We start from the raw sequence: 14,427 nt of genomic DNA, 5'->3' as shown, positions 1-14,427 counted from the left end.
CTAGAATGTGTATTTGTAGGGTGGTTCTCCTGAACTAAATAATTGCTTAGTTAGGGGAGTACATGTAAACATATAAAGTAGTGATAAGAGATTATCCTACGGATTTGGAAGTGGTGTAGTGCACCTCTCCGTAAAACACAGTGTAGTGTGACCAATCTAAGGTCGTTCGTTTTAAAATAGACGGCCAAATCGATCGCACTGCACAATGTAGTACGGAGGTGCACTACATTCCGATTATCTATGCCTTGCATCATGATGCAATTTTGAGTTAGGCGAGAAGATATCCACACAAAAAAAGTTGCATGTATTTTAGTACTCCCTCCGTCCCTTATTTTGTGTCCAGTATTTCATTTTGGGCTGTCCCTTAATAAGTGTTCATTTTGTAAAGTTAGGGGGGTAAAAGTTAGTGCATTGTCTATTTTGTCCCTAAAAGTAGATTTCATTTTAAAAAGTTAGTGAGTAAAAGTGTAATGATGATGGGTAAGTAGGGAAAGTGGAGGAAAAAGTTGATGGAAAAGGTGTAATGATGATGTCTTTTTAATAAGTTGGAGTTACGAAGCAGGACACTTAAAAAGGGACGGAGGGAGTAGAAAACAAAATAATATAGTGTATATTTTCTTAGTTTTTAACTCCATGTAAATTCAAAGTGTTCTATATTAAATCAAGTATCTCCAACTTAAAATGCATTGTGGTTCAATATCGAAAACGAACCATAGTCTATTAATTTGAATTGGTTTGATTTTATGAATTTCACAAGTTAATTTGATTCCCCAAATCTTTAAGAGAGAAACATTCCCCAAATCTTTTAAGAGAGAAACTTATTCACTGCAGATATTCACGGTTCTGTGCAATCTCAGCCGTCTGTTTCGACAATCAATAATTCGGATTAAAAAAAAAACCCTTTCAACGAAGAGTTAAACTCTTCTAGCGAATATATTTTTTAAATTCAAACCGTCCAAAACACATTTAGACGCTCGCGATTGAGCGTCGTAAAGTATAATCACAGCTCATTCGTAAACAAAAATTTCTCAATTCTTTAATCCCATATAAAAGTGATTTGGTTCTTCGCTTTGCTTTGCAACAAAAACCAACAAAATTTCTGTTTTTAATTATAGTCTGTACAAATTCCATGGAAAAGGAGAGTCAAAAGAAAGTCCACGGACGGTATTCGGGAACGCAACGCACGACGTCGTTCTCACCAATACCATTCTACCGCAGAAAGAAGGAATCACAGGAAAGTATTTTCTCTCTACAGGGGACTCCGCGAGCGAGCAGTTACCCGCGCCGATGAATTAATCCCTCTCTCTCTCTAAACCACCAAAATCTCCCTCGGTCACTCCTTCGAAAATCTCTTGATTTCTGTTTATCCAAATGGTTCTGCAATCAATTGAGAGACTCTTCTCTCTACGATTTCGAGAATCATACGTGTAGCGTCATTCTCATACAACATTCTAGGGTTTTAGGAAGTGATTGGCGATGGCAGCCCTTGCTCTCACCCCTCCGTGGATCCCCGAGGACGACCTCTTGTTGAAGAACGCCGTCGAGGTACTTAGAAATTGAACCTCTCTCTCTTATTTAGGAGTTGATTTCCTATACGTACATTGTAATTTGGCCGAAATTTGATGAACCTTCTTGTTCTGTGATTCTACTAATTAGCCTAGGATTATCGACCGCTTATCCTTCTAACTCAGAACTATTCATATTGTGCGTAGTATACTAGTAGTAATTATTGAAGTCACATAATGCACGTGCGCGGAAGCATCTTTCGAAACTATTGCTAACTATTAAATTCACAAGAGCGAAAATTGAGAGCGGAAGCTTAGGGTGAGGATTGAGAGTGGGAGCGAAGTGTCCTGTTGGAGGATTATGTGACCTAGGCCAATTAACTCTTTGATAGTTCAACTACGACTCGGTGTTGTAATTCCTTTTAGCAAAACACTGAGACTGGTTGCCTTTGTTTTTAATGTTTGATTGGTTTGTGTGGTGTTTACATCATGGCTGGATATATAGTTTTGGTGAGCAGCAAAGTGAGGGAAACTCTATAGCTGTGTTTTCGGTTGAATAATCCTTATGACTTATGAGTCAAGCTACCGATGGTTGGTAAGCCTGTATTATTGCACATCCGTCGTCACTTTTGTATCTGAGATTGCTGTAATTCAATATGCCCTCTACGCAAATTTAAAGTGCTACTTCTCTAAATGACAATTATTTCTTTGGAGGAGGTGTTAGGAAAAGAGAGTGCATAACCCAGAGTTCAAATTTTCTCCCTTTTTAGTCATCTTTGTACTTGAATTCTGCATTTTACATTTAGTTTACACATTGCCAGTTCTTTGGTTAATATTGGTGTGTGTCTATCATCATACACTGTTGGGGTAGTTAGTTGATTTTCTGGTGTATTAGGCAAGATAGAGAGGAGGGAGAATGCATGTATTGCAGTTTTTCCAAAAGTTTTCTTGGTCCTCTTTCTTTGGGATTTCTCGAAGCACAATAAGTTGCGTTTTATGATCCAGTTGTGCTCTGTGTTACCTAATAATGCCTTACATCTATCGTACATTTGTTCATTCTCGTTTTGCAGGCAGGCGCTTCTTTGGAAGCACTTGCTAAGGGGGCAGTGCAGTTTTCTCGCAGATTCACCTTTCAAGAACTGCAAGATCGATGGCATTCTTTACTTTATGATCCTGATATTGCAGCTCAAGCTTCTGCTTGCATGGGTGAGCTTCAAGGTTCTGCTTCCAATCTCTCGTCAGAGTTCAATAGATCAGACAAGGCTGCACAAAGCAAAATGGTTCACGAAAAGAGAAAACTTGGAAGCATTCGGAAGCAGTATTATGCCATGCGAAAGAGAATTCGAAGTGAGTTTTTTAGCTCTGTTGATCTAGATTTTCTGGATGAGCCCAATCTTCACAATTGTAGTGGTAATGGGGGTGACTTTCATGAGCGTGTCACACTCGATAATGGGCCTCCTGTTGGCAATTTCATGCCAAATCACTTTGGCCTCCAGGAATCAGATTTTGATACCCTGCATCATGCTTTCCCACAGACAATGACGGATATAGCTGCCACTAATGTTCTGGGTAACATTGGTGATGAATTTCATTCTGAAGGCCCAGAACCACTTGCAGACAACCATATAAGTAGAGTTGCAAGGAATGACTGCTTACACGAATTTCCTGAAGATGTCTCCTCCTTTTCAGCCCAAGATTCGCTGAGAAATGTTGAAGCAGAGTCTTTTCAGCGTACTCTTGCGCACAAACGTTTGCCCCTTAGTCTTGAAGCTGGGAAATGCTCAAATGTTGAGGAAATGGGGTCATCACAACCTTTCCCGGGTACAAGACCTTTTGAAACTGATGATTCAGAGGCAAAACCTTTGGCTACCTTTGATCCAACTAGTAATAACCTCCATAATGCCTGCTCTGAATTGGGAGGCGCACAACACTTGAGTTCCCCCAATCCAGATGGTAGTGCTTCATTCCATACAATGGGATTTTCACCACAGTTACCTCATCTCTGGAAGACAATGGAGGATATGTCAGCACCTGCTATGCCGGTTGATATGAGCCTCAAAGATAAAAATCCGGGTGCAGAAGATGTTTCCGCACTTCCTGGTAATGCTGATAATGAGAGAAAAGGTTCATCAGGCCCTGGCGATCTTCATTCAGTGCCCTCGCTGATAGAGCAACAAAATGGTGATGATTTTATTAATTCAGCTGCTTTATCAGATGGTGAATTTGTAGATCTTTCAGACTCACTTTTGGACTTCATAGATATGGATCTGGTGAGTTCTCATTTGGATGCCATTGGAGGGGATGTGCCCAAAGTTGAACCTAAGGAAATGATTGTTTCAAACACTGGCCGTGCAACTGCTGGCATTGCATATCCAGCAGATTCAGAAGTTCCCACTTCCCAACTGCTCTCTGTTCGTGGTGATCAACGAAGTGTTTCTCGTTCACGGCCATCTACGTCAGTCTTAACTTCCAAGCCTCTTGAACTTAATCTTGGGAATACCAACTGCACATTGAACACTGAAGACCCAGAAATCCCGTGCAATGATGACATTTTCTTGCTTATCCATCCAGCTACGTCATTTGCATTTCCTGCAACAAGACCAACTGTCAGAAATGCTATTGATCCTTCATTGTCTGCTGATGTAAAGGATGCTGGACTAGGACTAAATTTCTTGAAGAAAGGCGAAGATCTGGCACAATCTTTTGTGCCATCACAGATGGTTGGACCACACATGTTGCCGGCGCAGGGTTCAAAACACGCACTTGTTGGATGCACTGTTAAATCTGAGTTGCCTGATACTAGCCGTATGGCTGTGGCTCCCAGACACACTAACAAGGCCATTGGAGATTCTCAATGCAAAGCAGTACTCGCACCTCCAAATGCTGCTGTGGATGGAAAGCTGGAGAGCATTGTTCCAAAAGTTGAACTTGCGGTATTCTTTTTTATGATAGCAACTACTGCCTCTATCCTAAAGCAGCTCATTAAGTGTTGTGATTATGTTCCTATCTTCTCTGACCCTTGTATTTGCTGTAAACAGGTAGTAGACACCCCGGGTACTTTCGGGGAAATTCCATTACATGCAGAAGCAGGTCCTATTGAAATAACCCTTCCAGAATCAGTAGTAAATCCCTCGACATCTGATCATGAAGAACCGGAGAGTGACAATGATGTGCCTTACTTTTCCGATATTGAAGCAATGGTAAATCTTCAGACTTTTGTTTTTTTTACGTCTGACTATATTCTCTAAGTTATTTGTGCTTGTTACCAGATTTTGCTTTTCTGCTTCTTGATGGGTTTTTTTTTTTTTCCAGATTCTTGAAATGGAATTATGTCCATATGAGGAGGATACATATTTTACTACTCGAGGTAATTTCTTAGAGGTATCATTAACTGATAAATTTCTGCTCATGTTTCATCTCGCATGCACTCGTTCACATACAGAGGATTAATGTTCGATAAAAGTGGCCTTACTTATAAAGTCTATCACCTTTAGTTCGTTAAGTACCTATGTGATAGGTTCCACGAACTTAACATTTAATTAAGGGAGACTTAAAGATTCATCCTTATATATCTCATTCCATGTAAGTATTCATCCAGCGCTTTTTGAACAGTTATATTTTCATCCTCCCGGATGGTGAATTACCTATATTACCCTTTTTAATAAGATATCCATATTTGTGTATATTGTCTTCCTCAATTAGTGAGATATTCAATCATTTCCTAATTTAGTGGGGAGTTCAAATCTTTGTTATTCTCTTCCCAAAAGTACCAGAAATTCTTTTCCATTCAATCCGTGCATCGTTATGGAAACCTTCATTGATAATCATGATATAAATACCAAACCAAGCCATAAACCAAAAAAAATCAACGAACAAGATGACCAAAAATCCATGAATATTCAATCGCAGATTCATGGTTTATTTTTGCAAATAAACCATGTATACCCAACTACTATGAACAAAAAGAATCAACGAACAAGACGACAATAAAATCATGAATATTCAATCGTCGATTCATAAATAACCAAATAAGTCATAAACCAAACAAAAACATGGTTTATCTCTATGACAAACAAGACGATAGAAAACCATGAATTAATACCCAAACTAGCCATAAACAAAAAATAATAATCAATTTCAAATTCATGGTACAAGACAACAAAAAAACTATGAATATTCAATCGTCGACAAGTCATAAACCAAACAAAAACATGGTTTATCTCTTAATGAACAAGACGACAAAAAACCATGTATATTCAATTGCCGATTCATGGTTTATTTCTGAAAATAAACCATGAATACTCACACAAGTCATAAACAAACAAAAAAATCAACGAAATCAATGACCAAGACAAAAAAAAACAAACATGAATATTCAATCGCCGATTCAATGGTTTATAAACCATGAAGTACATAACTAAACCATGAAATCGTAAAAACACAAGGCGATTTACGTAAATAAACCATGAAATCCTAAACCACCACCACCCCTCCCAACCACCGACTCAAAAATTGGGGATATACACATGCATAGGTAATTCACCGAGATTCATGGGATTATTATCCCTTTCTTCAACTTACATTGAAACACAAAAAAATGTAAAGAACAAATGGAACGGCAAAACAAGTTGGTGTTTCCGATTTCGAAGTAGATCGCCGAGTATGGTGATTTGCACCCCTCCTATCCTCTCTGTGGAACACCAGCCGTTCACGGCGGAGGAGGTGGTGACGATCAACAGCATCGAGGAGCGCGACGGTCAGCATAGGCGGTCGAGGAGGCCGCTGGCTTCCCTGCAAATGAAAATGGGATTTGGCTGAGGGGTTGGTTTAAATTGTTTTGCCAAATTTTGGGGATTAGATATAGTTTTGCCGAATTTTTGGAATTAATTAGGGGTGATTATCCTTAAATTAGGCTAGAGGACCCTCAAGATTATTTTTTAGTCCCAAAAATCTTTGCCTATATATACATATATTATGTATAATAATCAAGGTATCTATATAATAAAGGGCAATTTTGGGATCATTTAAAAGCGAGGATGAAAACATAACTGTTCAAAATGAGCTGGATAAATACTTACATGGGATGAGGTTTGGGGATGGATATTTAAAATCTCCTTTAATTAACATGTCAATGGTAACCGATTGCAATAGCTAAGTTATGATGGCACATATGCTTATTGATTATCTTCGATAAAAGCAGCCTTACTTGGAAAGTATATTGTTTGGTCCGTTAAGTGCCTAGGTGATAGGTTCAATGACCTTAACGGCTAAACATTTAGCTAAGATGTATGTGAGAACTAATTTCGATAACTAAGTTATGATGGTAAACATGCTTTATTGATTAAATGCCGTGTAGTTATACTTTTGCTACCCAAGTAAAGAGAAACTAATTCAAACAAAGTAAATTAAGTTCTTACTTTTCATTCTTGACGCTACATCCATCTTGGTGATTTAGTGTAGTCAGTTTGAGTTCGTTCTGTCACCTGTTCCAGTCTCAAGGTACCAACACGAAGATTCTAAGAGGAAAATCAGACGGTTGGAACAGTGTGCTCAATCTTCTCTGCAAAGAGCCATTGCATCTCAAGGTGCACTGGCAATATTGTATGGCCGTCGTTTGAAGTATTATATCAGGGAAACTGAGGTACTAACTGAAATTTTGTTCTTTGAACTATTTTTGTTGGCTCTCAAGTGCAGTTCATTGAGTGACCTCACTTTTGGCCATGGTTTGTTGGGATATTTAATATATCAAACTTTCTTTTTGCCAACCAGAGATTTTTGTTTTTGTCCATTACTTATTGGGGTAATCACATGTTACCCCCCTTGAAAACAATAATTCCCCTGTAATTAGAGCGGGAAGATAAAAGCCCCTTGTTTAAGATGGACGGATCTATTGGGTGTGATTCATGAACTCGCAATGATCATCCAACTTTTTCTTTTCTGCTGACAGTTTTTCTCATGGACCAACCATTTTATTTTTATAGGTCATTCTTGGAAGATCAACAGAGGAAATTGAGGTAGATATTGACTTAGGGAAAGAAGGGCGTGCTAACAAGATATCCAGACGGCAGGTGAGATTATTTTAAAGACCTTTTGTGATGCTGTTGTGTTTATTTTGATCTATGGGGACGAGTATGAGTGTCAGCTTTCATACACTTGAAATTTATTCACTAAGATTGATTACCTCATATTCATAGATACTTGCCTCAATAAGAAGATAAAGGCAAAAACATAATCAATTGACTTGGGCATCCAGCAGAGTGATATCGTTAAGTACTTTTGGCCATCAATGTCTAGTAGTATTCTTAAGTAGGTCAGATTGCATGGTCTCCCTGCAAAGTTACCCATGCACATCTTTGATTTTTCACTTACTTTAGTCACATTTCTCGAGCAACTGAATTTGACTTTGTTTCCATGGGGTTCAATCTAGTTTTAACTTTTAACAAACATGTTATGTCAGGGGTGGGTTGACAGATTTAACGTGATATGGCCTATTGTACTAAATCATCAGGGTCTTTTCAGCTGGTGGTTGAAACATTCTCTCTTAATTGAAGAAATGCTAACACCTTGTATATGTTTGCATTACATAATCTGCTGTATTCTTCTGTTACCTATTGTTTATCATACAAACAACGTTCTACAGCTCAATACTAACCCATGAATCGACCAACAACAAAAAGACAATGATGACATTGCTGGAGCCTTGAAGGCGATAACTGTTTAAACAAAATTGGGTTTAGGGTTCCAGGGAAAAAACAACGAAGGAAGAAATATTATTTCTTCTATACCCACTAGGGAAACGCTGAACTTTCCAAGTGGTAATCTCAGTCCTTCAGAGTCATTTGTTAAGAGGTATAGTGAGTCGGTGACTCTGTGGGAAAAGTTCAAGTAACAAGTTGGTGACACACACCAGAATTCAAATGACACCTCTTTCCCAAATTTAGCCTAATCAAGCGTTTTGTTCTTAGCAAGGCATCCTACTGATTTTGAGTTTTTGGGACTTTGAGAATGGATAATGTTCATTCTATGTGGTCAGGCACTTATCAAGATGGAGACAGATGGATCCTTCTTTTTGAAAAATCTGGGGAAGACTTCAATTTCTGTAAATGGCAAAGCAGTTGCTACGGGACAGTCGTTGGGTCTAACTTCAAGTTGTTTGATTGAGGTATGCGACTTTCTCCATTTTTGGGTATCTTGTTCCCTCTTAGAACTTGAAAGTGGACATGTATATTTTGTTTTGCTACTTTTATCAATCAAAAATAGTCACCGGCACATTCATTTCTGATGCAGTGACGGCTTGTTTTAACGGTACAGCTGAGCAGACCATGCCAGTCTGTTCTGATTACTTTGGACGTAGTTGTAGTGGCACTAATTTTTGCATGTTTCCCTGTCTGCAATATTAATTCCATCGCAATGACAACGTTGTGGTCTAGTAAGAAAGGTGTGGATACTCTTGCATGGCCTTTGTAGTAGTGCTTTACCCAAACCATTCCACCATCTTGAAATTCTTGATGTCTTTGGTATTGCGGTGAAAGCATGACAATGGTAATAGCACGTATGGAGCAAGAACTTGATGTATATTAGGCTTGCATTACTCTCTGTATTGTAGTGTTTGCATGGATGTATCTGGATTTGACTATGCAACTAACTTACCACGAATGATGACTATGTAGATAAGGGGGATGAGTTTCATCTTTGAAATGAACCACAAATGTGTCAGGAGGTGCTTGGACAACATTGCCAAGAAAAGCCAACTAACCAAATTTGAATGGTCACCTGCGGTGGAGACCTGAGTTCAGCCATGCTATGAATAGGTTTCTTCTATTTTCCGATTAGTATTTAGTTACATTTAGTCTGTTGTATGAATTTACCCTTCTCACGTTAGCTTCTTTATGCTGCCTAAATCCGAAATGTATAGTTATCTCTTGCTTTATGTGAATGAGTAGTTGATTATTCAACCCTTGTGAGCACCACGGACTTTGTTTCCCCCTTCTCCGGCCCCCTTTATCTTCTATTCGTTTATTTTCTACTATTGCTTATGCTATTGCTAATTTTGACTCTTTTTGGTGCCCAAAAAAAAAAACGTGGGATGCCCTCAGCAGACCATGTCATATTTATGATTCGATGATTTCCGATTAGTATGTCCCCGTCTTTTTTTCTGTTTAAGTCACTTTATATTACTCCTACTACTGATGATACGCTTCGAGTGCAGTAGTGGGATGCCCTGATTTTGTGTAGTGATTCAATGCCCTTTTCCCTTTGGTTTCTCCAAATCTCCATGATTCCAGTCAAGTACACGCCAGTATCTTGATTTTCAATTATGGGTCATCGCCCGACCGTAAAATGATGGTTATGGGTAGTTTTCTAGCTCGGAAAATTGGGATTCCTACCTTATAGACAACCTTCCGTTGATTTGTTTCCAAGGACCCATAGAGAACCCTTTTCTATGGAGATGTTTGCTCTTGCATCAAGGCTTGGTTACTACTAGTAGTAGTTAATATGAACCTGATAATTGGAGATATAGGGTACTGTTAATGGCATGCGAAAGCGAGACATTGCTTAGGACCCTTGGTTTCCTTTATTGTGCTTTGGATCTTGGTTTCCTTTACTGTTTTGTGGCGTGAGAGTGCTATATTAACAGGGAAGAAATAAACCACCAAATGAAGGATTAATAAGTAATGGTCGGGTCTATTCAGTCGGATATTGAGTTTAAAATAAATATTAAAAACGAAAAACAAAAAACTTGGGGGTTGAGGCTATACAAGGGTGACATTTTCTTGTTTGTTTTGGGTTTTGAAATCTCTGCACATGGTCTCGAATAAATTCTCTCTCTCTCTACTCATTACTCGCAAAAATTTCCCTCAAAATCTAAACAGAACAATACATTTTTGTTGGCCCCACTTTAGCAAGTTTGATGTACACTTCTTGCTTTAGTTTTCTTTTGTAACATTGGAAATTTCATTCAACAACATTCCAAGAGTAGAACTATAGGGATTTGTTGTCACATTTCTATTATCGTTCCAATTTGTGTCATCCAACTGGCATTTCTCTTTGTTAAAAGAAAAAAGAAAAAGGAAAGGCATTGGCTAACACTTGGCCCGAATAAAATTTCTTTTTATTTTAGAAAGAGCAATTAATAAAAAGAAGATTGCAAACACAAATCCACCATGTGCATCTAATTCAGGAATAACACAATGATAATGTTGATAAACCGACGAATATTGATAATGTTGAAACTTGTCAGAGATGTCCATGCAAACAGAGAATGATAGACTACAAACAGTGATTCCATTGGCTACGAATTGATCCACAAAAAATCCACCGATACCCAACCAAATAACGAACACACTACATAGAGAGCTCTGCGTGCATCGAAACACATGTGAACTAGTAATGGTACTTTATTCTTCACCCAAAACAAAAAATGGTACTGTACTTTATTCACGAGTTGTTGCCCTGCAGTTGGGTGACACTGGGGCATGGCGGGGCCATGGCCCCCACTACTACAAAACAAACACTTTTATGTTAGTTTAGCCATTTTCTGCTTTAATTTAACCTTACGCAGGCCAGGAAAAGTCCCTTTTTCACCAGAAAATTAAACCGTAAACATAGATGAATACAAAGCTCACTTAAGTCTCGGTTTTACCTGGGTGGTCCTGGTTTGGAGTAATAACTTCATGGTCCTAAAACCACCTCTGTTTTTGTCTGTCTCTCCAGCTTCTGCTGATCACATCTTACAACTTTGGCCTTGATATTTCACTTTACAATATCGCCGGTGAGCCTTTTAAATTTTTTTTTTCTATGATTCGGATTTGGGCGGATGATCAGATTTATAGCCTCTCATGGCTTGGTGCGGTTGATCGTAAGTGAAGATTTCTGGAGATGATCAATGTGGCGGTCCTCATACTACGACATTAATTTTTTCGTCAGGATGATGAATTCAGCTAGACCTTTGTATTCTGAATAGTGGAAAAGTATTTGAAGAAAATTGTTTATGAATCTGAGCTAGACTGGATTAGTGATTTTCCCCAACTAGGGTACTGTCCCAACTCCCAAACAATAATAAGAGTGTTTATTAATCCTTCAATTTGGTATGGTGGGGTAAGAGATTATAAATGGATCGTGTTGCTGTTTATGCAAATAATGGAGGTGCTTGTAACCAACTAGAGTCTAGGAATCTAGATTTACACGTAGGCTTGTTTTAATTCAGTTGCTTTTAGAAACCCAAGCTAGTGGTCAATGCACGAGAGTTTAGAGCCCGTTCCAGAAAATAAATAAAGAACTTATTTTTTGTTCAATAATAAGGGTTGTTCTAAAAAAATAAGAAGGTGATACTTATTTTTTCAAAATTTACATAGGTACCAATGGGAGCCGGGGAGGGAAATCGTACCGATGGCCTTGCCGAGCTGTCTCCGACCACCGGACGGCCGATCCGAGCCGTCCAAAAATTCTATAACAAAAAATTGAGGGGGCCACGTGGGAATCAACGACATCCGAGGTGTGTAGGATGCTTGATCCGAGCACCCCTTTTCCGTGTAGGGTGCTTGATCATATATACACGGAAAAAGGGGTGCTCAGATCAAGCACCCTACACACCTCGGATGCCATTGATTCCCGCGAAGGCCCCCTTGTTTTTTTTTTTAGAATTTTTGGACGGCTTGGATTGGCCGTCCGGTGGCCGGAGAAGGCCCGGTGCGGCCGCCGGCACGATTTTCCTCCGCCGGAGCCCATTATCATAGCAACAGTCTTATTTTTTGTAGAAGGCAACTTCAAGCTCAAAAATCATGTGTTTACGCAAATAATTTTCCTACCACTATAGATCTTGTTTGATAGATCTCATTGCGATCTTTAATACGGTGCAAAAAACAATTGAATTTTTTTTTTCATTTACATTATTTTTGAGTTTGAAAATGTGAAAGGAACTTTTTATTTAGGTTTTGTGGAATGACCCTTTTTATTTTTTAATAAGAAGTGGCAAAATAAGTACTTATTTTTTAAGAAGGTTTCCGGAACGGAACCTTAGGAGTTTGCTCGTTCATAAGTTTTTGAAATCCGAAACCTCTCAGGTTCTATCAAGTTATCAACTCCTTTGGGTTAATCAATAGACCTCTATAAGTGGGCGGTGAGATTACTACCCCAAAATTAGTCGAGATGTGCGTAAACTGATCTGATACTTGAATAATAAAAAAATTCAGTTGCTTAGCAAAGACAGATGAGAAATGTATTTTTGTTTTGTTTGTTTCGTTTCCTGATAATGATGAGAAATGATTCAACCACCAGCAGCTTTTGCGATATGGGCGATCAGACAGATGATTAAACCACCACTCACCAGCTTGGGAAGTTACTCGGACAACCAAGGATATGGGATCAGGGGTCTAGTAGCGGCGACCCTCACGATAAAAATTTTTAAAAATATAATTATTATATATAATAAAAAAATTATGCCCAACTTATATTTTCTCGTCACGATTAAATTTTTTTAGTATACATTTCGCCACTGCTGGGTAAAATCCTAGTTCCGTCCTTGCCGACAACTAACACCTCAACTACACACACATACATAAGCGGTGTTATGCCCACCATTCTGTTTCACCGCTCAATATTTTATCGCCCATCTCGGCATTCAATGGTTTGAATTTTAAAAAAATAACTCTTCCAAGGATGAACTCTTCCCTGAAAGAGAGTTTTAAAATCCGAATCGTCCAAAATACTTTTGAATTGTGAAATTGAGAACGGTGGAAGAGTGGTAAATTTGAGTAGTGGGGGTATACTTTCTACACACACATATATATATGTCAATATAGTACTCCTATATGATTCCAGAAGCCAGTGTGACTCACAAATGTTGTAATCATGCATGCATGCATGGATAAAGATAAGCTCAGCTACAGACTTGATTCACAATTCTTAAATGTAGACAGAAGACACATGCCATTTGCATGTACTCTTTTGGAATGCATTGTCATACTGGGGCCTATTGCGCGCCTTTATGCCTGTGATGCTAAGTAGTATTTTTTTTTTTTTCCCTAACCACAAGGTGGAGGGAGCGATTCCGACTCGCAATCCTCCTCTAAACGTGATCATAAGAATTCCATATTCACGACAGGCTCTAAGAAGAACCAAGCGCTTACCATCTTACCAAAATCCGCAGGTAGTGGTAAAGGCGCAACTCTATTTTCTTATACCATAGCGTAGCAGGCCCCAAGCGTCACGGTTCGGCGTGGGCAGGACGCTGGCCTGCGACCAACAATCCCCCCCCCCCCAGCACCTGCTCGCAAGCAGCATGCCATCCAGGGGAGTCGAACCCACGACCTTGGCTCTGATACCACTTGTATGATCAAGCGCTTGCCATCTTACCAAAACCCGCAGGTAGTAGTAAAGGCGCAACTCTATTTCCTTATACCATAGCGTAGCAGGCCCAAAGCGTCACGATTCGACCCGCGTGGGCAGGATGCTGGCCCGTGACCAACAGCCCCCGTCAAAAACTACCGAAAACAGCCGGACTTCGCAAGAAAGCGAGGTTCGAGAAGGCGGTGATTGCACAACCTGAATCTTCGACCTCTGAATCACTCAAATCAATTAGAAGTAAGCCATAAATCAATAGACTACCCACTCTTGTGGTAGACAAAAAGGATTGCCAAAACATATTGGTTTTTAATTTAAAGTTATTACGTAGGAGGATTTGCATGGTCTCTTCAGTCCAAATCTTAAACTCAGCTATGCTACGCTAATTATTTGGTTTCATTCTTTGGACTCATCGAAGACATTTTTAAAGTAAAAATTGTTTTGATATTGGTTGTAGCATGATCACATTTGTAGTGAAAGAAATAGTTCTCTAAAATAATTGATCCTATTGTATAACAATTTATTTCAATTTGACTACTACAATCAGATTAACTATTGCTCGGATTATTGAAGTGGCCAG

At 39.0% G+C, this 14,427-nt stretch overlaps 1 protein-coding gene across 2 annotated transcripts; it reads left to right on the top strand.

Annotated features, from left to right (window-relative positions):
- Nucleotides 1-1,243: 1,243 nt before the first annotated feature.
- Nucleotides 1,244-9,460, top strand: LOC131298404 (uncharacterized). Of its 2 annotated transcripts, none has more exons than XM_058323843.1 (8): nt 1,244-1,545; nt 2,576-4,438; nt 4,544-4,705; nt 4,818-4,872; nt 6,998-7,146; nt 7,487-7,573; nt 8,539-8,667; nt 9,176-9,460. In XM_058323843.1, the coding sequence occupies exons 1-8, from the start codon at nt 1,477-1,479 to the stop codon at nt 9,293-9,295; spliced, it is 2,634 nt and encodes an 877-aa protein (XP_058179826.1). In that variant the 5' UTR covers nt 1,244-1,476; the 3' UTR covers nt 9,296-9,460. The 2 variants fall into 2 exon arrangements, with proteins under 2 accessions (XP_058179826.1, XP_058179827.1); XM_058323844.1 differs by lacking the exon at nt 1,244-1,545 and adding an exon at nt 1,567-2,100.
- Nucleotides 9,461-14,427: the final 4,967 nt, after the last annotated feature.

The sequence above is a fragment of the Rhododendron vialii genome, chromosome 8a, assembly GCF_030253575.1.
Source record: "Rhododendron vialii isolate Sample 1 chromosome 8a, ASM3025357v1".
Taxonomy (NCBI): domain Eukaryota; kingdom Viridiplantae; phylum Streptophyta; class Magnoliopsida; order Ericales; family Ericaceae; genus Rhododendron; species Rhododendron vialii.
Note: the sequence above shows the minus strand (reverse complement) of the source record. Positions and strands in the feature narration are given on the sequence as shown.